Genomic DNA, 27,037 nt, shown 5'->3' on the forward strand with positions numbered 1-27,037 from the left:
GACAGATAATCAAAGGGTTCTTTTGAAAATTCAAGGATACTTCTGTATTTGGTGGTTGTAGGTGATTGTCCCTGTAGAATCACCTTATGCTGCTTTTCTTGCTACTTTTTTAGGATGCTTTTTAAAGAAAGCCGAAGTGTTCACAATCACCTTACTTCTGCTCCGTGAGTATAATATTGATAACTTCCTAGTATCTTCAGGTTGTTTGTAGCATCTTTTCCCATCTTCATGCTACCTTTTTTTTTTCTGGCAATGGATATAGTTTGGGATTTGTTTGAAAAGACTTATAATGATGATTTTTTTTAATTGCATTAATTTAAATGTTCTTGGGACATTATATTTTAACTCAGTTATGAAGCGGCTAGATAACTGAAGTGGGTTTTCATACTTGGATTAATGTCTTTTACTTAAAATATTTCTAAGCCCTATACACTACCTCAATTTAATATGCTGCACAGCAAAATTTAACTCAGACTGCAGTACTTCCTGCTCTTTTCCTTGTAAGTGTCTTTGTAACCACAGAAGGCTGTGTATCTTAGCGGAGTATTACCTTTTTGACTTTCAGACAATGCTGTGCTCCTCTTGGGAGCTGCCCACATTCAGCTGGAACTCAAAAAACAATTATGACTTTGAATAACACCCAAATTGCAACCTTTGTGGTAAATATGATTAATGCAGGATATTTTTCTACATAATGGCAAAACTGAGTCACAGTACACCTACATTAAGGTCTTTTTTTTAACTAGGCATGATCCTAGTTACTTAGGAAAGGAGGAAAAAATGACCTATAAGATGTAAATCTGTTGATCCTCTTGAAGAAATAGAAGTGAGAAAAGCAGGTGTGAAGTGCTTAACTTCTAAGTTGAAGCTGATGACTACTAGTCCTTAATGCTGTCCTTGCTTGCAAAACTGCATTGGTGCTATGGTGTTCACCTAACACTGCAAAAGAACCTGGAAGTTTGTTAAATGGCTTCTTGCAACAAAGTAGTTGGATACAACTTTCACAGCTGATAAACAACAAAACATGTTTTTGGTGGGGTTTTTTTGTGGGTGATGGGGCACGGGGGGCGCTGTTTTTGTGTGATTGAAATATAAATGAGAACACAAATTATACTCCTTGGTGACAAAGTGAAATGATGTAACTGTTATAGGTGACTTCAGTTTAGACAGAGCTCTGCTAAATAGACAAATTATTTAAGAATATAAGGAGCTGAAATGACTTGATGTTTTGAAGTTTCTCTAAATTGGAAAAATATAAAATAGCTCTCCTGATATGTATCAGGAATTCAGTGAATTACATATCAAAATCCAGTGAATTTTGCATCTAATTTACTTAGATAAACGATACAGTGGATTAAAAGTGTGCTTGTTCTCTTCATCCACCCTCGCCCATATCTTAACCCATTTTCTATTTCAAGGATGTTTTATTATTAAAGCTGGACTACAGTAGTCATCCTTCTAGTTTATTGGCGTATAATCAGGGTAACAGTTAAAAGCAAAATTACTTGCCTTTCTTTTGTCTTCTGATACACATGTATGCCTTCCTTTTTTAGGGCAAAGAAGAAGGTGATTTTGGCTCCTAAACCCAAAGTGAAGGTAAATGCTTATATATATGAGTTTTATATGACCATTTGATACAACACGTTTCCTGCCTCTGATCCAGAAAAAGTCTGGCAGAAGGGTTCCATTAGGAAATGCAGTAAGAGCTCTTGATGTGGTGGTTTATTAAAGGAAGTAGTACAAAAGACTTCTGTTTTCTGTATCTTCAAGCTATATTAGTTTTTTGAAAATTGACTGCTAAGAGGTACTAGTTCAGGTAAAGTTTCACTTTTTTTAGTGTGCTTTGTTTGTTTTTAGCTTGTATTAAATTTGGGGGTACTGGAAAAATATGTGGTTGGGAGGATAACAGTACATTGATAAAAGGTCTCATTAGACATCACTAGGTGTTGCTTTAGATCAGTAGCCATTTTACCGAGTGATCAGATGAGCTATCCTGTTCTTTGCAGCATTGATCACTCTTAACTGTGTGGAGCACTTGGATATGTAAAGCAACAGCACTAGGTTTTTAAATACAAATGCGGAATTAGCACACAGGACTCCAACCCCTGGATATCATAGGTATCTTAATATGAGAAGTTCAATAGTAGATCTTTGGTTCATCTGCATTTACAGAATGCTAGTATTACACTGTAGAAGACTTTAGCTCTACTATAGAAAGGCTATTAAACCTGTCTTATCTCTTAATTCTCAGGACTCCAGTCCAAAGAAAGAACAGAAAACATGTACGTCTTCAGTCAATTCAAGTTGCGCTACTGTACTGAGTTCTGGCACACCTGTCTGCACCCCACCCAGCTCTAGCTGCCCACCAGCTCCAGAGACTATCTGCTTGGACGACTCACTGGATGAAGACCTCTCTTTCCACCCACCCTCACTGGACTCTATTTCTGATGCTCTGGCAGTTATCAATAATGGTGCCAAGGGATCACCTCTTGGGTCTACCATAGACACACCAACATCCAGACCTCGCCCTGGGCTGAGGGAAGAGAAACTAGCAAGCATTATGAGTAAGTTGCCCCTGGCAACTGCAAAGAAAGTAGAGCCCACTCAAACACCCCATTCATCAAGTCTTATTGCTGGTCACACAGGGCCAGTACCAAAGAAACCCCAGGACCTAGTTCACACTGGTATCTCTTCAGGCCTTATTGCTGGATCTTCAATTCAAAATCCTAAGGTTTCCTTAGAGCCTTTGCCAGCCAAACTACTTCAGCAAGGACTACAGAGGTCAAGCCAGATCCAAGCTGCTTCCTCTTCTTCGCAGACTCATGTTTCTTCCTCTAAGACCCAAGCAGCTATTTCCACCTCCTCTCAAAGAGCCAAGGATTCTAATATATTGGTATCGTCTGAGGCTCAAGGTGGTTCTTCGTCAACATCACAAGTGACAAAGGTGCACCAGCATTCAGCTGTACAGCAGAAATATGTATCTCCTTTACAAGCAACTATAAGTAAATCACAGACCAATCCAGTGGTAAAATTGAGTAGTAATCCTAAACTGTCTTGTTCATCACCAGTCATGAAAGCTCAAGATAAGTCTGTAGTATATCGCCTGCCTTTGTCTAATCCCTCATCTGGAAGTGGCTCTCAAGTGTCTCATCCACTGGTTTCTCGGACAACATCCAGCACCTCTACCTCTAGTAACTATTTAGCCAAGGCTATGGTGTCACAAGTTTCTTCCCAGGGTTTCAAGCCTCCCTTCTCCATGGCTGCCTCTCCTAAACCTGCTGCCTCTCCCAAGCCTACTGCATCTAAGCCCTCTGTGACACCCAAGCCCAATGCATCACCTAAATTTTCATCTAAGTCCACCTCATCCCCTAGGCCTGCAACAACACCCAGTTCTTCCAGTTCAAGTGCACTAGTTTCCCAGAGTAGTCACTCCAGCAACAACCCCCTTCATAAACAGACCGGTGGTGTAAATATCAGCAGGCAGTCTCCCACAATGAATCTGCTGCCCTCTAATCGCACCTCAGGCCTTCAGCCTGCAAAGAACCCTCAGGCCTCTTCAAAATTGCCCAACTCTTCTCCTTCTGGAACTGTTGGTAAAAATAATTTGGGTGGAGTTGGAATGAATGTACCTGCCAACAGAGGCAGTAACCTTAACTCAAGTGGAGCTAGTAGGACTAGTCTGTCTGGGGGAGCAGGAAGTGGAACACAGGGTGCTACTAAACAATTGTCAACTCCACACAGACCATCTTCTGCCTCAGGGTCTCCAGTTGTAGCAGCCAGTGTGCAGGTACGCATCTAATGAGTTCATGTTTAATGTTTATCACATTGATTTTGTAAATGTTCTTTCTTGCAATATGCTGACTTGAAAACATGTCATAAATTTAATGTCTATACTTAGCATAAATTCTAATACTGGTGAAACTGTTTTGCACTAGTGAATAGGTATTTCCAGCTGATGTGAAATGCAAAGATCAGTGTGGAATGAATCCTTGCTGTAAAATGTTGATTGGTCTGTACTCTGGAACAGACGGAGTTCACTTTGGTTTTCTTTTTTTTTTTTTTAAGAGCACTAGAAAAGGTAAGCTTTGTGTGGCCATATTTTTCAGGGGATGTGGTATTTCCTTGTGTTATTGGATTTGTGTATTCTTGCATATTTACTCATTTGTAATGATGGTCACATGAAAAGGTGTCTTTGGTACATTTGTTGCCAAGCTTCACGATTAACTTGCAAAACTAGAGTTCTGTTGCCTGTGGTTTGAGTATAATGCAAGACTTGTATTTAAAATTAACACTTGCAAGGGCTTTTCTTTAGTATTGGTGATTAAATATGTATTTTATTTTGTAGAATCTAGTCATACTGAATGAGACATTAATATAGATAAAGATCCTGGAAGCTGTTTGAGATAGAGCTTATGCAGAACTTTACCACTGGAGACAAAACAAGTCATATGAAACAAATTTTTGAAAATACTGTTGTTCTAAACCCCATGCAAACGTATCATATACCCAGAAGACAAGCTGCTTTCCCAAGTTGTGCGTTTTTACTGGGAATGATATAATTACTGAGAGGATTTGAAGGTTTCCTCTCTTTATTGCTCTTTCTATCCTGAAGTCTTCACTACTTAACTAAAGTTAAGAAAAGCAATATTGCTGTAAATCAGTCTTGGTGTACAGCAAATGGAAAAGCTTTGTATTTTTCTGAACAGTTGTACATAGCTGTTGCATGGTAGTGGTGTACATTCAGCTTTTAGCTATGTTTTATAAAATTTTAGCTTGCCATCAAATTTTTCTCAATGCAGCTGAGTAACAGGAGGAAGATGATTTTCACAAGGTATTTCTATAGTCTTTCATTCTACTGTACCTTAAGTGTGCTAGTAAAGAAGAAATGTCTTGTAGGCTCTGACCGGCCTTCTCATTCTTTTGGGTGTTTTGGATGAAAAACCCCCACAACTCATATGCTGTGGATGGGCCGCTGAGGTACCACTTGAGGCCTAGAGAAGAGCTGAGCCAGATACAGTACAGCCAGGGTACTCCGGAAGGTGCCTGCAGGAGACAAAAAAAGGCTACAGTGAATGCACTGGGAACAGAGGAGGGTTTTTTCTGGTGCAATCAACAGAATCCAGTGGATACAATTGCTGTGATGTAGAAGAAAATGTGAAATGGGTGTGGTAGTGCTTAAAGATGACTGAGAAGGGAAATAAGTAGTATTGTGTTGGATGATGAGATGAATTCTGGCAAATCTACCTGTGGTTAAAGGCAAGTAATTTTTTTTTAGAAACACTGATCACCTGGGGGATGACATGCATTTTGACAGACAATGAATGATGTTGAAGAGGGTTGGGATGTGTGTGGTAGATAATCAAGTAACATGAGTGCATATTGTAATACAGCAAAGTAAGGTCTGTTACTATACAGAAGGGGGAAAATCAACTAAAGGTACCAAGTAGCGTATGACAGCACTAAAATAATTATTGTGACTTTACGGGGGGGGGGGGGGTATGCTTCAGAAGTTAAGTTGATAACCTAGAAGTGGTTCAGAAGAATGGTGCAAGGAAGATAAATGTTGGAATAATGTTGTTGCTGCAGTGCAGACCTGAGACTTAGTCAGGGAGTATGTTCAGGAGAAGATGAGAATCAAATTACCTCCCAGTCTAAATATGCTGAAGAGGAAGAGATTCATGATCAGAGGGCTTTATTTAGCCTTAAAGATCCAATGGGCTGGCTGCTGAACCTAATAAATTCCAAGCTAGTTGTTAGGTACAATGTACTAAGGAGTTGGTTACCACTTTGCTTAAGACTGAAAGTGAATCTCCTTTCCTTCAAGGGTCTAGGGGTTTAATTCCTATCTCAGATGCTATTAGTCAGAAGATGAGAATGGTACTTGAGTTGCTTAGCAGAATATCCTGGTATGCTTATGTTGAAGATACCGGACTAGATGATTTCATGTGATAATAAAGATGTTCCTAACTACAAAGAGCTTCTAAGAAGTGTTTCTCTCCTTTCCCCTTCTGATTAACACAGAGTCATTTATCAGAATATAGGCTTATACCTGCTGTAGCTCCACAGAAATAGTACTCTAGAATACTCAGTTAAGTTGCATCTTAAGAGCACAAAGTAATCTTAAAATTCAGCAATTACCATGTGATTTCCTTAAAAAGTTCTACCTACCATTACTACTCTTGTGCAGAATCTGGCTTAGACTTCTAAGGATCTTAGGGACTCAGATTTACATGATCAGGATGAACCCTTTTATGAAACAGTCATACATGAAATAAATGGAAACATCTGAACTGCAGCTTTTTAGGGCATTCTGTGTAGCTCTTTCCATTAACTGACTTTCTTTCCTCCTTTTTGAGAGAGTAAGCAAGGTCTTTGCAGAGCACATTACAAAACTTCTTCGTGTTTTCAGGCATTCTAGGAATTCACAATTGCAAGAGATTACCGTGTGGCTTTTGTTGCACACTAAAGATTACATAGACAATGAACGATAGTCGCTTTTTGTACGTAGACTTACTGTGAAATGAGTACTTTAAAGGCAAAAGAGAATAATCATGTATGTTGAAGTTTTCCATCCTTTTTTGTCCTACTTGTGGGATGTAATATGTCTTAGAAGCTATCACTGCTAAGATGACTAATACAAACACTTGCTACAAACACTGCATCTGTAGCTTTTACACTTACAGGGTTACTGCTTTAAAATTTTCTGGTTTCTCATAAGCAGCAACTAACCTTTCTTTAGCTGTTTTCATCTCAACATCTTAAGACCAAAACTGGTAATAGAAACTTCATCCCTGCTAGTAGTTTTCATCATACTGCTGTTTCTGTAAGTTGATATTGCAGAACTCAAGTAGATTAATTTCATTTTAAGCTTACGTGTTCGTTAATATGATTCTAAGTTTTGGTGAAGGCTTATTTGTATAAATGCATGGGTTTGGAAGTCCTGTTCAGTCTGAGTCTTTCTGACCTCAAAAATCTGAGCTTGAATCTGATTGAAAATGCTTTCTATGCTGTTTTGTGGTATATAATTAGAGAATTGAACATTAGCATGTAAAATTACTATATGTGTAGCAAAAGAAAGATTGTTAAACAAGAATGAGTTCTTCTGATGTTAAGAAGAATTAGTGATTTGAAAACTGTTGTAGCTAAAATGTTCTAGCTAATCTTGCATTTTCATTTTTAAACTACGGTGAATTTAACTTCATTGTGACATATGTAGAGTGGAGGGATTATTTTCCTTTGCCTTTTGCTTTGACATGTGCATGCATACATATGTATGTCTGCATCTTGGTAACCTGACTTTCTCAAAAGCGGTTCTTGTGTGTGGGGGTTCTTAAGTAAGAAGCAATGATTTTTGAATCTTAATTTTCAAAGCAGCGTCTTTAGAAATAAAGTTAGTGTTCTGTTACAACCCAGGTTTGAAGAGGGGAGAGTAATACTGTGCTTCTAACAACTTCAGGTCTACATCTGATAATTTTGTATTTTTCATCTAATAGAAGATGTTGCATTAGATTCTGACGGTAGACCCAGTGTGTGATAGAGGAAAATACCTGTAAGGCTGATAAGAAAAACATGAGATGAACCATACTGTCATGTCTAAATCTGAGATGTATTTGTACTTGCTTAGCAGATGAATGGTGGACAGATCTCCTAGGAGGATAAACAGCTATTTATTAATAGTTAAATACACTTTTTAATAGGGCCATACTTAACAGGAAATAGTTATTAAGTCCTTAAAGAATATAACTCAAAGCTTTGAAATCTTGAAGTACTCCTTTTCTTTGTGCAGTCAACAGCAGGAGCATCATTACTGGCCAACGCCTCACCTCTGACTCTCATGGCATCACCCCTGTCTGTAACCAGTCAGAACGTGACGTCTGCACCATTAACTCCTTTTGGGATGCTGGGTGGCCTTGTTCCTGTGACCGTGCCCTTCCAGTTTCCCTTGGAGCTGCTTGGCTTCGGGACGGACACAGCTGGAGTGACAACCACCTCGGGATCTACCTCAGCGGCTTTCCACCACAGCCTAACTCAGAGTGAGTGGAATTAGTTATCACACTGTGCTATAAGGAAGGATGCATCCTGAAAATGCAATTTAAGAAGGGAAGCAATAAAGTTCTAAGACTCAAATTTAGTTCATGAAAGTCAGTACAGAAGAGTAAATGTGATTTCTTTGCTCATAAAACTTTATGTAATTATCCAAAAATTAACAATTGCCTCTTACAAGTATATACTGGGAATGTAACAATGAAGTTATACTTGGCTTTGAACATCTTTTTTGGGTTAACTTTTAATCCCTGATCTTTAGAGAGGGATATAGCCTAAAAGTCTTCAAAGGTCACAATTCATATAAGAGACTTAATGTGATTGCTCAAAATATCCTTAGCTCAGTAATCTCAGATATCAAGCGATCCTCTTGTGAGGAGGTATCAACCAAGATGGCATTTATTTTTTCTGATTGCTTAGAAAAATCTGTAGGTTTTTAACCTATATCAATTTTTGGTCTTTCCACTGAAGGAAATTATTTGAAAAGTTGCATCCCAGTAGTGAGTCATGATCCTTGCTCTGACTTTTAACTATGTCTGCTGAATAGGTCTGTTTCTATTGACTTATTCCAGCCATCAGAATGCTATCAGGTGTATCTTTTTTCATTGTTGAGATACATCTTCAGAAATATGTGCAAATTAGCATGCTACAATAGCTACACTATAAAAATAAACCCCTCTTATTTCACAAAGGCTGCCTCTGTCCTTAAGACTTAATTTTGATCTCTTGCTCTCCTCCCCCCCTCCTCCAGACTTACTGAAGGGTTTACAGCCAGGTGCTCAGCATGCAGCAACGCTGTCTCACTCACCTCTGCCTGCTCACTTGCAGCAAGCTTACACAGGTAAAGGAATCGTATTTTTCTTACTATTTTTAATTGAGATGTCTGCCCTAGACTGAAACAAAATGTATACCAGAACTGATAGTGGTTTAGAGAAGACACAACACAGGGACAAGCTTTGATAGCAGCAGACAGTATTGTAGTAGTATTTTTGAAAACAGTTTTTTGTCTTAAAATGTCAGGAACAAAAGCTGTCCAGAAATTCCTGTAATATTTTAGTGTAGCAGTTCTAGAAACTGAAGTGTCCAAAGTCAGCTAGTGGTGGAAAAAGGAATACTGCTTACTGAATGCTGACCTTTGTTTACACAGGCTGCATAAAGTCTGTAGTGGTGAGATTGTTTTTTCCACTCAATTTTAATTTCTCCTTTGGGGGAGAAACTGACTTTCCAGCTAGAAGGTTCATGTTTCTTGTAAGCGTGTCTACATGCGTCAACAGTGTGATGGTTTCCTAATGGAAGGTCTGCCTTCCCTGAGAATTTTTTTCCTTGACAAGTTGCATATTTTGGTTGAGGAGAGAAGCCTGAAGTAGCACATCTCCTTTTTCTGTTTGTAAGGCTTCAGGCTGAAAAATTGTCGTAAAGCCTTAAAAGGTTCAGTTTAGAGTGTAATCCTTTCTTTGCCACCGGGGGTGGGGTGGGGGTGGGGGGGGAGCCGGCTGTTTGCCAGGAGAAGGAACAGGAAGCGGCTCGCTTGGAGGTTCTTCATCCTGGTCTCAAGAGACCTCAGCATCAAAAACTGGACACTCTTGCTCTAAAAGGCTGTGAAAACCAATTGGCTGTATTTGGTACAGTCTTAATTTTTTTGTCACAGTGAGTGCCATGAGTTGAATACTAAAATGCTTTATTAAAATGTGAAGACTTCTAAAGAAAGGCTTGATTTTAAAATTTGTTTTCAGTATCCCAAGCTGCAACTTCATCTTCAGAAAATGGTATCTTTTGGTATGAGCCTGGTGTATCAGATTCCAACAGTGCGTCTTCTCTGTAGTTCACCTACTAGAAATAGCAAAGTCATCCACCGTATAAAGACAATGTACTTTTTGGTGATGCTAAAGCTAAATGTGCCAAATTCCTTTACCTTTTGCTGTAAATTATAAAAACTTCACTCACGCTATTATTCTCCTTTTTCTTTTCCTGTGTCTATAAACTACAGATGGAGGCCAAAGTAAAGGGGACACTAAGTTACAGCGGAAAAACCAGTGACTTCTGGACAAGCAAGGGAGCTGAAGCAGTTCTGGTTGGCTGACAGAATCTGCCCAGTTGGGAAAGTGCTTATTGTCACAGGGCTGCTGTTTCTGTCAATGTTTACATATTCTGATCCCAAGCACTGTGGTGAGAGGAAGAAGAAAAAGAAAACAATACTTGATCAAAGAGAGAAGGAAAAGGAGGACTGGTCCTCCTGGTCATGCAGACTGGTCATAGTTTGATCTTGCCTAAAGAAACAAGCTTTTTTTTATCTGCTCTGATTGGCTTTTAAAAGAAATTGATCGTCAAACCCACAGCAGCACAAACTTTTTTTTTTTCCCCTCCCTGGGTGATGTCCAATGAAGAGTTGAAAGCGTGAGAGGAGCTAGAATAGGTTTCTCCATCCATTGTGTAAGGTGGTATCATCCACTTCATAAGTGCCCAGTATAAGATTATGTGCAGGTCCTGAGTGTACTGTATGGTTGTGGACCAAAGGTTATGTAGAATAGGGGTGGTGCTGGGATACTTTGCATTATAATTAATCCCTTATACAAATGCAGTTTCTGATATGGGCATTTTTCCAGCTTTATAAGGCTGTTTGGCTTTAGGGAGCCTACAGATGTATGCAGTCTCATTAGAGAGTTGCGTTCAAAAACAGATCTCCTGGTACATTCAGTTGTGTGAGACAGACTACTGGGAAATCCCTTTCTCCTAATTTGATTTTTTTCTTTAATATAAACATTCTTATTTAAGGGAGGAAGAGGATGGAAATTTTCCCATTTACATGAAAAGGAAACCCACATTTTATTCGTCAGACTAGCATTTCTTTCCCACTTTTTTTTTTCAAAAAAAACACCTGTTTTTTCCTCAGTCCTTCCATTTGTTAAAATTTCTTTGCCTTTGTCTTGTGCTTATCTGCTGTGGAAATTAGCATGTCTTTTATAAAACACAGCCAGTTCTTTATCCATTCTAGATCTTCCTCATCTTTCATCTAACTCCTCCCAAAAGCCATGCATTATACTGATTTGCTAGTTAAAGCAAGCTGATGGTGACCTATTCCAGAGCCAGGTTAGTACTGCTTCAGGCATTAGCCAAAGAGGAGTCGTTCAAAAGCGACCAGAGGTGCCTTCTCTTCTGGGGGCTGAATGGGTTGTCTTCAGCATTTCCAGCCCCTGCTGGCCTGGGGAGTTCCTGACCTGAACTCTTTTCTTACATGGTAGCACAAGACTGCAAAGCTGGCTTGCCTTCTCCACCTCCCCCACCTACCCACCCCCAGATAGCAATACATAGACCGGTTCATTTGTAAGTGAGGAAGTTTCCAGCACATGTTGCACTTTCAACACTAGGACAGAACTTTGCTGTTGAGTCCCTTGCGCTGTCAGATAACAGGTGAGAATGGCAGAAATTGTACTTAAGTCATAGGGGAAAGGAGCAAATAAAACAGTATGATGCCCTTCTTCAACCCCGAAGCAATCCTTTGCTCAGAGATACTGAAATTCCTAGTAGCTAGCCTTTCCAGTAGTTTGAGATTGAACCAGTGGCTACTGGTTGTCTTACACCTCCCAGAGAGACTTTGACCCATGGATAATGAATCTTAAATGTTTTTTGATAGATTAACTTATAGCTTTCAGGTTTCTTTTACATGTGATTTATTTTTCTTAGACCAGACAATTTCTTTTCTATTTAGAGCTCATTTTAATTTTATATAAATATATATACATGAATTTAAAATAATATATATTGTGTATTTAGTATAAAACTGTTGGGTTGAGCTCAGCAATAAATGTTTTTGCACAACACTTCTGTGAAAGACAGATTGAATTAAAATAAGATGCATTAGTTCATTAATTTCACTCCATAGCATCTGCCAATTAAATGTGTTTTAGCTAGTGCTGATGTTTTGTATGTGGCGTGTTGGTTAGATGAGCTTGCATCTCCATCGTCAAGGTTAGAGTTAAAACACACAGCTACGTAGACTCTGGCATTCTTAATACTGTGCAAATTCCACCAAAATACCATAAACTATTTACAATGCAAACTTGATCTGATTTTTTTTTTTCCTCTTTCTCCAGGAAGGGTTGGAGGAAGATGGCTTTTGGTTTTTGAGGCCAAACAGTTCTGGCAGGATGCTAATTCTCTAAACTGTACCAGACCTGATAGCTTTTAACAGTGCATGTAGCTAAGGGAGTTGCAGCAGTCAGCCCTCAGGCAGCAATATATTTAAAAGACCCTGTCCTAGGAGAGTTCTACCTCTTCTATGTTTTCCTCATCAAGGCATGTCATTCAAATTGCCATCTTTTGTCTTTGTACTTAATGAAATATTAGATTGGGAGACTTGGAGCCTTTATAACTACAGCACAAATTTTCTTTCAACATTCCTTTCTTCCTGGAAGTATGCCTCATCTTCAGTTGGGAAGCATCCTCTCTAAATCTTAAGAAGGGTAGGAGTATTCCTGTCTGTGTGGCCTATTGAGCTTCTCAGTCTTGGGAAACAAGTCAACTAATACTTATTTTGGAAATAGATAGTAGGATGATCAGAATAAAGAGGACCACACATTGTTCATGAAGCCAGTTCACACAGCCTCCCAAGACAGTATCTATTCTCAGTTATTATGCTTCTGAGCTTTGGAATCAGCAACATAATGATGAAAGAGTCTATGTTCCCTGTTCTCCCTGGTTAAACCTAGCAAGGCCAAATCAAAGGAAATAATAGGGTGGCTCTCAGAGACCTTTGCAGGTAGCATAAACAGGATGGGGAAGTAAAAGATACCTGCAACATCCAAATGCAAAATTAGGTTAATACTGTACTATTTTCTGCACAGCAGCAGCTCTTCTACAGACATTTCCCCCCAAGTTTTTACTAGTTTTTAAGGGCCTTTGTTAATAAGTAAACTGTAGTTGTACATACTAAATAACCCTCAGTATTCACAAGCAATAAGAAAGCCAAGTAGAGCTGTCTTTTCCAGACAGCAGGGCTGAACTCGGTTTGGGGACTGTATATGAGCAACATGTCAAGCTCACTGAAAGCCCCAAACGCATGCAAGCAATAATTTCAAACACAGGTTTTAATGTTAAAACCGTCTGGGTAATGTTTTTCTGCTACATGATCCAAAGTCCCAAAAGTCATGGTAGCTATTTTATATCCTTTTGAGACACTTGCAAAGAAAGAAGGCAGGCTAGATGAAAATCGGGCTGCAAAGTTCCCCGATACCTTGGGCTGCAGTGTTATCCTAATCCAAGATGCAAATGGCTGAAATCACTTCGTCCAGCCTTCTCTGTTGATTTGAGATACATGACTAATAGCTATCAACTAAGTCACAAGTGTGGATGCTGTGGGTTTCACATCTGTTTTCTGCTAATCAGAAGTAACTTTTAATTACCTGGGTTCTGCTTCTTGTTTGAATCCAATCAAAGTTGTCTGATGCACAGATTTGGGGGTGGGACAGGTGCCAAGAGCCTGTTTCCTTCCTGCAGTCCCATCGCCTACCTGACCCTTCCTCCACACTCCTTCTCCACTTGGTGCAAGACCCTTGAGGACATGAAAACAGAGAAATCCTGCAACTCTCCCAAGCTGCCATCAGTTGTGTGAACCATTAACCCTCTGGGAGTCATCTTGGACTCCAACTAACTTTATCACATTTGCTGCTACATTCGTAAAAGGAACTTTTGGCTGTATTTATTAGCAAATTCTAATCTAGTTTACAGGTTTTGGTTTTCTTTTGAGTAGTTTTTTTCCACAGATGGATTAGAAGTGTTGGGGTGTTTGGGTTGGTTGGGTTTTGTTTGGGTTTTTTTTTTTCCTTTTTTTGTTAGGTGGGGGGGGTGTTGTTTGGTTTTTGTTGTTTTTTTTTTTTTTTAGGGGTGAATTGGTGGAAGCACAGTGGTCCCTCTTCTGCTTTTTATTTTGGATTTTTTTTTGAAGATGGCATTGCAGGGAAAACCTGGAGCCAAGCCAAGCTGTTGAAGGCTTCCTCCTACACTTCCATCTTTTCATGAATCGGGGGGAAATCGTAAAAGGGACACTTGCTTTGTGTTTGGGTTTGGTTTTTGGTTTTGTTTTTTTCTCCATAAAATGAAAAAGGAAGGTGAAAGCAGTAGGTAAATGACTGATTAATTAACACTTTATGCAATTTTAATTTTATAGAAATTAAAAAAAAAGGTTGGTAGATTTTGGTTGGTCTTAGCTCTGGTGAAATGGCTGTTACCCTCCATGACTTACTTGATTCAGGCCTTTGTCCTTTGTTTAAGTGCCTTTTTTTTTTTTTTTTTTTAATTTTATTTCCCTACCCACTTTAAACTGTTCTCAGAGATCCTGAAGTGCTGGAGGGCATTTTGGAGGAAAATCTTAAGCTTGCCAAGATGGCTTTATGCTGTTATACTATTTGTTCCCTTTTGTAAAGAAAACAAAAGTGTAATGTGTGTAACCTCATAGCTGCTGTACCATGGCATTGGTTCTGTGTGCTTGTGCATTCTTTCTCTCACACTCATACACGTGCACACACACATATACAGCAATATTCCCATGAAACCTGTTCATACTCCTACATTCTGCTGGCTCTGAACACTTAACGGTGAACACTTGTGCAAAGATGGCAGTACAATAAAAAGAGTGTGTGTGAGTGTGCATAAATGTGCATGAGAGAAAGGAAATGGCTAATGGGAATGAAGCTTCTTGCATTTTTCTCTGAAGGTTTTAAATTTGGATCTTAATTAGGTTATGAGTAAACATTATGGGCCCTGTCTGGCAACCTTATTAAATACTGGACCACTTCACACAATTACTGAGTCTGAGGCAAAGATGTGTGACTGACAGCCCCAAGGAGGTGTGTGGGGAGAGGAGGTTAAAATAGCAGCTCGTGACAAGTTTCAGTTGAGATGAATTGTGAGGAATGTTGTGTGTGGCTACTCACATCTGCCTAACATGGTTATTGTGAGGATTCTCACATTTACCGGAATTTATACTTTCTGCTACACATCATGTGTAAGAAGGAATTTGGTAAAACCTGCAGGAGTGCAGCTGCTAACTGAATTTAAACCTGGCTATGCTTCACATGCTGCCTAAATCATGCACCATGAAGTACTTTTCTAGTTGTACTTTTTCTCAGTTTATTGAGATTTCATTAATGGTTTGTTCTCTTAATATAATGAACAGTAAGTTCATGTGGTGTTAGCTGCAAGTGAGCCCTTAAAGTAGTGACTGTGCTTGTTTTCTTGTTCTCTGGCAAAATTAGTAATCAGCAATAGGTCATCTAGTGGTTTTAACAATTCTATGCCGAGGATCTATTTAACTTGCCATAAACAGGCATACCTGAAATCAGTAATTCACTTGGTCAACGAGTGCTAAACTTAAGGTAACACATGTACACATCACTAGACTGCGCTAGTGCTGTGATGTCCTTCCCTTAGGGAAGATCTAATTTTGAGTTGCAATGTGAAAAGGAAGCATTTACTTTCCAGAATGGAAATGGAATGAAGAGTCCTTCATAAGTGGAGAACTCGTCTAGAGAACACATAAGATAGCAAATACAACATGTTCCTGTGGCAGAGAACAGCCTAACTGCTATTTCAGTTCTTAGCTTGTCCTCACATGTTTGAGTGAACCTGTTTATGTAAACTAGGCCATAGGCAGATTTCTTCTACCACTCTAATGGTGCCAGTCAAAGACAGGACTATTGCTGGTAGCTCAGCCAGTTTGAGTGATAGTGAGGGTGCTGCTTAATGTGCCTTAGGTACATCATTGAAGTTACTTCAGGGGAATTTGCCACATCCACCTGTGGCAGTAAACTGAGCTAACCTGGCTCTTCTGTCGCTGTCTAATTCATGTTGGGCACACAAACTCTTTAGCCTAGGCTGATCTGTGAGATGGGGAATCTACAGTTGGTGATGATGGGTACTGTTGCAGTCTTTTTTAACAAATGCAGCTGTTGTGAATATCTGTCTGTCTGCTGCTTAAGAAATCTCTGCCAAAATAAGCAGCCAGAAGTATGCTTACTGGGTCAGTGGAAAGATAACCATTGTGTAGGGGAATGCTTTGTTTGTGGATACTTCTGGTGTGGCTTCATCATCCTTTCTCTATGACCCAGTGATCCCTTGCTGCTGTAATAGCCTTTTCGGGCCGTAGAAAGCCCTGCTGCTGCTATCGAGTTATGCTGAGAGATCAGCATGGCCTGGAACTGGCCCAAAACTGGGGAAGTACAAAGATTCCCTACAGCTGTTTTTGCACACTTCTCATAAATAAAACTGTGCTAATCTTGTCAGTAGTCAAGGATATAGGTCTGTATTTTTGTAGCAGTTTCTGACAGCTATAATTCTACAGAGCAACTCTGGAGAAAAAACAAAAAAAAACAAACCCAAGCCACCGTGTTCTATATCTAGAAGTGAATTTCAGTCTCTTCCCTTGCCATCGTCTCCTGCGTAGGTGATAACCATTAACTAGTAAGTTTTTCTTTATGGTGAAGTAATCCAAAGCAAGCAGCGTACACCATGTTTGACTCCTATCATGCTCAGTACTAAAGGGTTTTGGTTGGGGGTTTTTTGGTGGTGTGTTTTCCCAGAAGTGTGTGCAGATTTATTTTATCAACAGACAGTTGATTTGTTACTGTCTAATATCAAGAGAAAAAGAAAGAAAAGCAACGAAAACCAGTCAGGAGATACCACCATCACAGGCTGAACCACGTAGCTGCTGAGGCAGCCAGGGCTTCTTTGAGACTTCCTAGATTTCACCAGAGGAGTGGAAAGTGGGGCAAGAAACTTTCTGGTGTGCTCAGCTTTTTCCATATAAGGCCTTAGTTTGATTAGTAGTCACTAATATCAACTATGCAGATAAGTATTTACATGTTTCAGTGTTACATGCATTCCTTCCCCCAGCTACCCCTCTTAACACACGTGGAAGTTTTACCCAAAGAAAATGGAATATTTTTTGAATGTCTGTACTGCAGAAGTCTTTTTTGCTAACGTGAAGAAAGAAATTTGTATTTTAAAAAAGAAACCCTTTCACTGGTGCAACACCTAGTGTCAAGTGTCATGAAGTTGCTTCGAGAGGGAAGCTAAAATCACCTCTTGTGACAGGTTTGAGTGAGAGTTTTTTAGAATATTCAGCTCTCAGAATTGGTTTAAGAAGCTGCAGCAATGTTTTGTTTTGTTTTTCAAAATGTACAGATTGGGTTTGGGGAGAACTAGTGAGACATCCCAGGTTTCTTTCTGCTATCAGAAGTAAATGAAATCAATTTCTCACTGAAATGAAGTTGCTTCTAAACAAGGGGAGTTATTTGCTACACAGTAGCTGGATCTTTAAATAAAAGCTAAACTGTGATCCCCAGGTATTTCTCACTGATCTAGTTTTGTTGTATGTAACTACAAATAACAATTTAGCTCAGAGGTGAGAACTGTAGTGTGTGTTTTATTGCCAGTGATTCCATCATGTAGCAATTAGTACCATGTTCTTACATAGTTCTCAAGATCCATACTGGAAATAGATGGAGAAATTTTATTTTTGGACTACTGTTTAAAAAAAAATTACAAAATTAACTGCTACTTTTTACCCCCAAAAGTCTACTGAGCGTTTTATATTTTAGCATTTAAACTAGTGCCCTTGTTAAGTGATTTGTCTCTTGTAGTCTTCTTTTGCTGAGGGTTAGAAGCATTTAATGAGTAATCCTTAAAATGTTGGCATTTTCTAGCTTAAAGTGAGGTGCTTATAATAAAAGGGCATCTGTGATGATAACTTCTATTCAAAAGCACTATGTTCAGAATATTTAATTGGGGAAGAAAAAGAGTGTGAGCTCAAGTCCCTTTAGTTCTGCCTGATAAAAGAGGCTCAGTCATGAACAGAGCATCCAAATACCTGCCTGCACAGCTAACGGTCGTGGGGATCATCCCCTCGACAGAGGTTTGGCCTCAGTATCCTTTGTTTGGTTTCACTTACGGAGTGTATATTTGCAAGTTTGGATACAGCCAGCTTAACTGTACCTGATTCGCTGTAATCCCCAAGACAATAAAAGGCTGAGAAACAAATTAACAGTGTTTCCTGCCTTTCACTAGGTAGCCCTTTTGCTAGGTAGCTCAGAACAAACAGCTGGCCAAGTGCTGTGTTATAAATGAATGTTAAATCACAGCTAGAATTCTTTGCATTCCTTGGCTTCAAACAAAGGAATGCAGTTACTATGAGATAGCAAACCTGTTTGAGTTGCTGATTCCTGTGATGCTTTACTCAGTCCAGCATGAATTTGTACAAGGTCACCTTCCTCCTTTTAATACTTGCATATTTTGGATTATAGGGCTTAGTGATGGAGAGAGGATCTTAACAGCTGCGTGCTCACCTGATGAGCTCTCCAGAGAATCTCCCCTGTGAAATGCTCCCCTCTTGTGACAACAAGCCTGAACAGCCAAATGCAGCTACATTTGGGTGGCTAGCAGCACTTTCATTTGGATTTTTAGGGAGATGTGTTCCAATAACTTCAAGGGATACTGTGTGTTAAATATCTGATTTCTTTCTCCTTATAAAACTGGACCTGAATGCAAGTTTTGAGTTGTCTGGGTTTTTGTGGGTTGGGTTGTTTTTTGTTTGTTCGTTTTTTTGTTGTTTTGGTTTTCTTTTTTGTGTAATAATCTCAGGACCTGAAAGATTGTAGCATTTAGTGTGTCTTAAAAATGATGTACTGTACCAGCCATGGATTTTGTAAATACACCTGTCTCCCTTTTTTGTATTTTAATTTTTTAAAAGTGTGTAAGGCTCTTTGCCAGAGGAACTGGTGCCTGCTTAATTTCCATCCTGAACTGAAGCAGGAAAAGGAAGAAGCTGCTGCCACAAAAGCCCGCATCAGTTCCAAATGTGTATATTGTTCTGGTCAGTTTAATGGCTGTTAGTCTTTTGTTAGTTGGGAAGTCCGTTTGTTCCCCTGCACGTTCCCAGTTGTGGCTAGCAGAGCCCTATCAGGGAGACTAATTTTTACTCTTGTGTGTGACTACTTGATGCTTTGACTCCTTCCAGATACTCAGGTTTGCTATCCCTGAGACGTCTGTTTCCAGAGGTCAGGACTATCGACCATCTGCAAGAATAGCCAGAGAGTTTTATGAGTGCTTTGGTCCAAACACAGTAATAGGGTTTGTATCCTGTGAACCTTGCAGATAACCACCTCCACCTGTTCCAAAAGGTGGACTTGCCCTTTTATTTTCAGCTTTCCTGAAAGGAGTGCAAAGATACTTTTTTTGGCAGCAGACTTTGCTCTGCGATCCAACCTTGCTGGCAGACCCCTGTTCTGCAGTAGGAGCCTTACTCAATTCAGCGTAGCTGTTCCCTGTCCCTAACTGTGACAGGCTTTTTTCATGAGTGTACTTTTCTTTTTTAATGTCATGTGTCTGTGCTGTATTAAATAAAGAGGAATGTACATATTAGCCCTGTCTCGTCATTTCTCAGAACAACAAATATGTAAAAAGGCTTCCCATGAAGGGCTGTCGCTTGGGGTTTTTGGCGGGTTGTTCACTGGTGCTTTGGGGGGGGGGGCTGCTAGCGAAAGCGAGGGAGGTACTGCTCGCACGGAGCAGCGCTTTAATCCCATGTTAGTTTTAGAGGGATCTTGCCTTCTGAGGTGCTTTATTCCCAGGCCCTGTCTACCCTCCCAGCCTGAGGTAGGAACCGAAGGGCACTGCCGCGCCCGCCCCGCGCTCCCAGGGCACCATGCGGCAGGCGTCTTCCAGGCCGCGCGCGGGGAGGTGCTGCCCAGTCAGCGGCCTTCCGCGCGCGCTATAAAAGGAAGGGGGCGGGGAGAGAGAAGAAGTAGGTACATAGAGAGACGGAGTCACAGCAGCCCCAGTGGCCTAATGGATAAGGCATTGGCCTCCTAAGCCAGGGATTGTGGGTTCGAGTCCCATCTGGGGTGACTATATTTTTCGCATCCGCAACCCGCCCAAGCACTTCAGCGCTCCAAACCGCGGCAGGCGCTAGCCGCGGGCCTCCGTCTCCCGCGGAGGCCGAGTGCCCCTCGCTCGCTCTAACGGGCTGCGGATCGTTTTAAGGCCGCAGCCCCGGAAACGCGTGGGCGGCTGGCGGTGGGGGCGCAGGGCTGCGGCCTAGCGCGGCTTCCCGCAGCCCAGGGGGCGTCCCCGTGATCCCGCTCCGGTTCCTTCGGCCCGCGCTCCCAGCGCAGAGGCCGGCGGCGAGCCGCCTCTCCCTCAGCCCAACGGTCTAGCGCGGGGCGGCGGTGGTGGGGAGCGCACACGGGCCACGGCACGGCCCCGCCTGAACGCTCGGACCTTCGGCACTTGACCGCCGCTGGCTGGGGGGGCCGGGTAGGACAAGGCGATCGCGCACTTCGGTTCTCGACAGCCCACGCTGGCGGAACGGCGCCTCCTGGAAGCGCACGCAGCCCAGCCTCCTTCTGCGCCCCCGGCCCGAGAGCGTGGGGGTAAGGTCTGCGCGCGCCGGCCGCTTCTTTATTGGCCGCCGCAGCGAGGCGGCGGCGCTCGATTGGTGCGCGGGGGGGAGGGGCGAAAGATGGCGGCGCTCGGCTGCCCCCTGCGCACCCTGCGTGGGCTCCTGCGGGAGCTCCGCCACGCCAGCGGCCGGGCGGGCCGCCCCTACCGCCACACGCCCGCCTACCGGCACATCGTGGCGGCCTTCCGCGCCCACCGGGTACGCGCGGGCGCCTCCCTGCCGCTCCTCCGTCCTGCCTCCCCCTCGGCGAGGCGAGGCGGGAGCCCGCAGCCGGGTGTGTGAAGTCTCCGGGGTTGTTCCCTCCTCTCTGTAGGTCACCAGCGAGAAGCTGTGCCGGGCCCAGCAGGAGCTGCACTTCCAGGCTGCCACCTACCTCTGCCTGCTCCGCAGCGTCCGGGAGCACACGGCCCTTCACCAGGAGTACCACGGCAAGGGGGAGCGCTCGCCGGAGGAGGTCGCCGGCCTGGTGGGCTTCAGGTTGCCTCAGCAGCCGGGAGGGAAAGGTTAAGATGATTTTACTGTGTTACATACTTATTCCTGAATAAATATCCTAGAATTACCGAAACGGGCTGGCTTTGCTAGCTTGTGCCTTCTGTCAATTCTAGGTTGCCGGTACGGTGTGAAAGAGCCATAACTGGGAATCCATTTCCCAGTTGATCAAGCGTACCAGGCCCACCCCTTGGATCTGAACGCATGGTATGACAGGCAGCCTCCATGGAAAGAGAGATAGGTGGTTTGTAGTAAAAAAACATGACAGCCTTCACTGCTAAACTTTAAAAGGAGTTGCAAGTAAGAGAGAATTTGCCTGTTTACTGTAGGATTTTCCAGCCACGTGGGGGGTCCTGAAGCAGAATTTTCTACCCTCCCAATAGCAAAGGCGCTTTCCTTAGAACAGGGGTCCTCAAACTTTTTAAACAGGGGGCCGGCGTGTGGATGCAGTGGCAGGCAGTCATCTGTGGCTGCTTGGTTTCCCCCCCCAACCCCCGGCGGGGGGGGGGTGGTGTCTGTAAATACCGGGGGCCGTATCCAGCCCATGGGCCATAGTTTGAGGACCCCCGCTTTAGAACCTTGGGGGATTCTGACAGACACTGCAGTAGCACAATCCTCTTTCATCTTGAAGATACTTTTTTTCCATATCAGTCAGCTGGTGGTAACAATTCAAACACAAGTTACACATTTCTTAGTGTCTCTGAGCAGTTGACTCTGCGACTATAGGGTTCCTGTGCTGTTCTTAGACACCATGCATCTCAGAAATACTGAAGTGAACAGCTTACTGCCAGTTACACTAGATAAGTCAGGTTGCAGTTTTCTTGTCTTGCAATCTGGAACAGCAAGTTTCTTTTTATAAGAAAAGAAGTATTGGCTTGAATTGTTGTTGCTCTCTTCTCTGAACAGGGTTGAATTGTATGAAAGATACACGAGATCTGTAATCAGGCTGACTTACAATGGATAAAATGTGAGGCTTGTTTACATGGGGGAGGAGCTAGAAGCAAGGCTAACAAGTGCGCTTTCCCCCCCCCCCCCCACTACCAGGGGAAACAAACTATTCTGACAGAAAAGCATTGCAAATAGATTTAGATGAAGTAATTCTATGTGTTTTTCTTCCCCTGTATGTGAAACCTGGGGATAGTTCCAATCCCCAAAGTATAGTGGAGAGGCACAATAGATCCTTAAATCTGGGAAGATTTGCACTACTTAGGTCAGGTAAGGAGATGTGAACTACAAGTTTTAAGGTTCTGTAGACCAAAAATCTGGTTTGCAACTCTTGCAGTGTCTCACTAGTTAAACGGAGTTTTTTTGGAAGTGTCGATAGCCCAGGCGAGAAAGTACCAACCTGTTACAGCAAAGTAGATGAAAATTATGCGAAGTCAGCATACCCTAAGAGTGGCTGTGATGTACTACTTGTTCTGTTATTTAATGCAGCTGCTGCATTCTGCAGTTTGCCTTCCAGATGGACTAAGGGCTCACTCCATCCAAAGTCTGTAGTATATTGTTCCAGAAGAAAAATAAATGGCTCACTGAAAGTAGTTCTGGAAGAAAAACTGAAATTTGGCCAGAAATAGATGCTCCTTAAAGAGTACCTAGAGTTAAAGGTTGTACGGTGTGGGTAAAAATAGTAACTAAAATTTCTCTATTTCCCCTAAACACTTAAGTACTAAGTAGAGAAAATTTTAACCGCTGTGTCTCTTCCAGTTACTTCCCCTTCAATCCAAAGTCATGACTAAAACAGTAAATGTGAATATTAAAGAAAAAACAAAGCTGGGACGTGCTGAATAGCTGGGGGGCACTGGGCAGGGAATCTTTTCCTAAACGTGTTATAGAAGACTCCAGTCAGAGCATTGCATCTTCTCTGTAAGTCCTTGTGAAATCCAGATAGTCGGCGGTGGGGTTTTTAATGGCTTTTTTTGTTGCCCTTTCTCTACTTGTATTAAGCTAACCTTAGGAGTTGAACACGACCCTGGCTGTGGACGAGAGCCGATCGTGGCGACAGGCACTGGCGGCTTTTGGGCACTAGATGGCAACGCCGTGGTTAAGAAAGGGATACTCGCAAAATGCAGGCGTTAGAATATAAATTGTGAAAAATGTTCTTTTTGAGACTGGTTGTTGGCGCTCTGGAAGTTGAATTAGCTTCAGTTTTAAGGGAGGTGCGCTAAAAGGCGGCTGTTGCCCTGGCTTTTCTCACCAACGCGACCGTAATTGCGCTGACGGCTTGAGGGAACGGAGCTGCACACAACGGTGCCGAACGTCACTCCCACGCAGGGACCAGTCCGCGAGGGGCAGGCTCCGTCAGGGCTAGCGCTGACACGCGCACCCACGCTCGCTCCGTCGCCCGGTGAGCGCGGCCCAGCGCAGGGGACGCGTCTGTCCTGGGGACCAGGCGGCGGGGCTGTGAGAGGCGCCCCCTGCGCAGCCCAGGCTTCCCGCCCGCTTTGCGTTAATCCCAGCCACGTGCTTCGGCACGTTACAACCGACCGCCCTGCGCCTGCCCCGGCTGGGTTTCGCCTCGGAAAGGCAGGGACGGCCCCCACCGCCCCCTCCCGGCGGGCCTCCCTGCTGCCCACCGCGGGCGCGGCCACTGCGGACCAGGCCGCGCCGCCGCCGACCCGGCGGCCGCGACGTCACAGCGGCTGCGCGGAGCCGCTCGGCCAATCGGCGCGCCCCAGGGGCCCAGCCCGGTGAAAGGCTCGACGGCCCAATCGTGGGCCTCGCAGCGCGGTGCGTCACCGGCCGGACGCCGCGCTTGGTGGCCAATCAGCGGGCGGCCAAGGCCCGCTCGCGCTGACGTCGCGGAGCGGACGAGGGTGCCTAGGGCGCGTGCGCGCGGGCTTCCGTTACCGCTGGCGCGCGCGCGTGGCAGGCGTGAGAGGAAGCGGGAGGAGCGGAGGGGGGAGGGGAGGCGGCGGCGGCACGGAGGCCGGCGCGTGGCAGGTTTCCCGCTCCGCTTTCCACCGGGAGCGCGAGACAGGCAGCGCCCGCCTGCCCTCCCCGCGGCGTCGGGGGAGCGGCTCCGCCCGGGCCCGCGAGTGACGCGAGGGGGAGGGCTGAGCGCCGCGCCGGGCCTCGGGCCTTGTAGGCCGCTCTCGGCGTGACTCGGCCGCGCTGCGCCGAGCCCTCGCGTGCTCAAGATGTCGGCGCAGGCCCAGATGCGCGCCATGCTGGACCAGCTCATGGGCACGTCCCGGGACGGTAAGTGCCCCCCGGCCGGGGCGGGGGAGGGGAGGAGGGGGCGGAGCTGCCGAAGCCCCTGAGGTCACGGCGGTACCGGGCAGGCCGGCCGGCCGTTCGCCGTGATTGGCAGGCCCGGGGCCTGCTCCCTGCCGCCCCCTGCGGGGCGGGGCCTGCCGAGGCCGTAGGTCAGCGGCGGGGTGGGGGCCTTCGGCGCTGCCGCCCCCGGGGCTCGGGGGAGCCGGGCGCCACCTCCACCCGGGGAGCTGCCAGCGCCAGCCGCGTCCGAGTGGCGGGGGGCCCTGCTGGTGCTTCAGCTGCCGTTTAAGGCCCGCTCCCCGCGGTACCCGGGGCGCGCAGCGGAACTGCGCCTCAGAGGGCGCGCCCGCGGAGCCTTCCCGCGCGGCTCACCTCTGAGGGAGGCAGCAGCGTGATAGATTCAGATAGCCGAAAAATTCCCCCCAGCCAGCAGCTGCTTCAGTAGAGCAGGTTTTGGTGGGTTTTTTTGGTGGTGGGTTTTTTGCGGTTTTTTTGTTACTATAATTTTGTCTAAAGTCTGACCCAAACCATCATTTCAGTCAGCAGGTGGATATGGCTGCTGCTTTCTGAAAAAGAGTGTAGTTAACCCTAGTGGGCAAATTTTCTTAAAAAACAAACAAGCCTCAAACAGCTAACTAAAAGCTTAACATCTAGAGGCAGTAATCCCAAGGGGGAGATACTAGATGTACAGTCAGGTTTCAGATCATGCTGCGGTCACATAGTGAATTGAAGATTATCACTGTGTGAAGCTTCTGAGAATTTTTGTCAAAGTGCGTGGCAATCAACATGAGAGTTTGAACTGGAAGTCGCCCATCAATCCAATTAATTTGGAGGCTGCTAGAAAAAAGCAGTTCCTTTTATGCTGTGTAGCATTTTATTTATAAACAAGGGAATACTGCGCCCGAGCGTAGACAGCAATTAGAGATTATTTAAATGTTCTGGATGTTGTACTCACTCTCACAAATGTGTTACATGTTTATTGAAGCTTAGTGCTGAATTAATGGTTACCTGTTTTACCATGCACAGAGTAGGCTGTATGAGCTGGGATGTACCTTGTACGTGCCAATCATCTATTGGTACTGGGGTAATGTGATTTGACAGCTTTTTTTAGTGTAATCTAGAACTTTAAATAAACGTAACTAGTGTTTACATACCTAGTATATCGCTAATGCTTTCTGCTAAGTGCTTATAGTTGTTTTAAACAAAGGCACGTTAATCTCATTGGAAAGCTCCTGTTCTGCAGAGATTGCCTTCCAAAGCAAGACTGGTTAGTGAGTAGTCATCATGCAGGATCTGATTTAGGGTGTTTTTTGTTTTACCCCAGAAGATTTGTTGTGGCTGTGCATGTCTGAGTGCTTGGCAAAGTAACATTGTGCTCGTGAAACTCAAAGTCTTCCCAGTGTTGGCACCTAGATTGCTGTTTCAGAGCTACCCTAAGACGACTCAGAAGGTTTAAAGAGCAGGGGCTGTTGTAATTTTTGAATGTGTTTTCTGTTGGGTGGTGGGAGAAGAGTGGGATTTACCTGTGACACTTAAAAATGCTAAATGGCTAAGATCTAAACCAGGAAAAGCAATTTCAGACTAGATTTCCTTCAGCTTTATGAGAAAGCAGTTATTTTATTGATAATTGTATTCACCCTCCCACCTGCCCTGTAATACCCAAACTGCATGGGGTGAACTGTTCAGAAACTAACTGGCTAGAGAGCATTTAAACAAAATTGGCAGGATGGGGAAGGATAAGGAGAAAAGACTGTTTGCAAAACTAGCTTCCGTTATTGAATTAAGTGGGGAATTGAGGATCTCAGTGTAATACCATTCTAGTTTTCTAAAAAAAAAAAAATATTAAAAATTCAGTGGAGCAATATTTAAATGAAGTGTGTACAGGAATTGAAAATGATCCCTTTTTTGCAGACCTGGTCCTTAATAAATTCAAGGCCAGGCTCAAGGTCATTGAAGGATTGCTAACCTTGAGAGTAGTGGGATTTGGGGTTGTTTGGGGTGGTTTTTTTTATGTTGCTGCCACCTTTGATAGATACTCTGTTTCTAGTAATATGCAGATTGCAGGTTTTCATTAGAATATGGTGATTTTTTTTATTTGTTTATTTCTTGGTAGGCCATAGCTCTCATTTCACCACTTGTCCCCATTGCCTTTGATTTTCCTCTGCCTGGCAACACAATAGAGTTTAAAATGTTTTTAAAATAAAAAATCTTTCTTGGGTGGTGTTTGTGGTTTATGTTCAGAATTACCAAAGTGCTTTTTACTTTCCTAATTAACAGTTTTATACTTGTACAGAGTTTTTGGTTTTGTGGGGGGGGGGGAGGGGCAGGGCAGCAGCAGCGGCAGTTGTTTTTGGGGTTGTTTTTTTTTAAGGAGTCTAGGATGTGCAAGTTTAAAATTCTTACCTATATATACAAGCAGATCAAACATTTGAGCTCTTCAGTGGGAACAGAATAAACTCAGAGGTAAATTCAAAGCCAGTAGTGGTGGCTGAATACGTAGTCTGTATTACTTTATGGGGTTTATAGTATCATTTGTAGAGAAAGGAATGTGCTCTGAAAATGGTTTTGAAAATTCCACAACGAGATGCTCAAACATGGTTTTAGGAGATGAGCTGTAGGCTGTTAATTGTGGAAGTTTGTGCACGCGCGTTATAACTGGTGTCCCTGGGGCTGGAATGGAGAAGCTCAGAGGACGTAGTTATTAAATGTTTTTATGGATTTGCTGTTAAGCTCTGAGAACACCTAGAAAGCACAGTTCTGCATTGGTCAAATTGATTCAGGAAATATCCACTGAGTTGTAAGAATATTTATGAAAAATAAACTGTAAGGAGCCTTTTA

At 43.4% G+C, this 27,037-nt stretch overlaps 3 protein-coding genes and 1 non-coding gene across 13 annotated transcripts in view; all 4 read left to right on the forward strand.

Moving 5' to 3' along the window:
- The window catches only part of UBN2 (ubinuclein 2), a 56,263-nt gene extending 36,808 nt beyond the window's left edge, over positions 1 to 19,455 (forward strand). For all 4 annotated transcript variants that reach the window (XM_037388322.1, XM_037388324.1, XM_037388323.1 and 1 more), the window contains 6 exons: positions 114 to 164; positions 1,554 to 1,596; positions 2,252 to 3,787; positions 7,787 to 8,033; positions 8,795 to 8,884; positions 10,031 to 19,455. In XM_037388322.1, the coding sequence (XP_037244219.1) occupies positions 114 to 164; positions 1,554 to 1,596; positions 2,252 to 3,787; positions 7,787 to 8,033; positions 8,795 to 8,884; positions 10,031 to 10,080 (2,017 nt within the window). In that variant the 3' untranslated portion in view covers positions 10,081 to 19,455. The remainder of the gene's footprint in view (positions 1 to 113; positions 165 to 1,553; positions 1,597 to 2,251; positions 3,788 to 7,786; positions 8,034 to 8,794; positions 8,885 to 10,030) is intronic.
- A 412-nt stretch (positions 19,456 to 19,867) lies between these two features.
- Positions 19,868 to 19,940, forward strand: TRNAR-CCU. Its single transcript has one exon. It is a non-coding gene; the product is annotated as a tRNA-Arg (tRNA).
- Positions 19,941 to 20,102: 162 nt separating this feature from the next.
- FMC1 (formation of mitochondrial complex V assembly factor 1 homolog) lies at positions 20,103 to 21,059 on the forward strand. Its single transcript, XM_037387720.1, has 2 exons — positions 20,103 to 20,692; positions 20,808 to 21,059. Exons 1-2 carry the CDS (start codon positions 20,555 to 20,557, stop codon positions 21,000 to 21,002), a joined length of 333 nt encoding a protein of 110 aa, XP_037243617.1. The 5' UTR covers positions 20,103 to 20,554; the 3' UTR covers positions 21,003 to 21,059.
- A 2,769-nt stretch (positions 21,060 to 23,828) lies between these two features.
- LOC119148087 (putative RNA-binding protein Luc7-like 2) overlaps positions 23,829 to 27,037 on the forward strand; it is a 35,446-nt gene continuing 32,237 nt past the window's right edge. For 6 of the 7 annotated variants that reach the window (XR_005104299.1, XM_037387713.1, XM_037387714.1 and 3 more), the window contains exon 1: positions 23,829 to 24,181. Coding sequence is in view for 5 of the 7 variants with exons in the window: in XM_037387713.1 (XP_037243610.1) it covers positions 24,121 to 24,181 (61 nt within the window). In the remaining 2 variants the exon portion in view is untranslated. The remainder of the gene's footprint in view (positions 24,182 to 27,037) is intronic. The other variant, XM_037387718.1, reaches the window with a different exon arrangement.

The sequence above is a fragment of the Falco rusticolus genome, chromosome 5 (assembly GCF_015220075.1).
Source record: "Falco rusticolus isolate bFalRus1 chromosome 5, bFalRus1.pri, whole genome shotgun sequence".
NCBI lineage: Eukaryota > Metazoa > Chordata > Aves > Falconiformes > Falconidae > Falco > Falco rusticolus.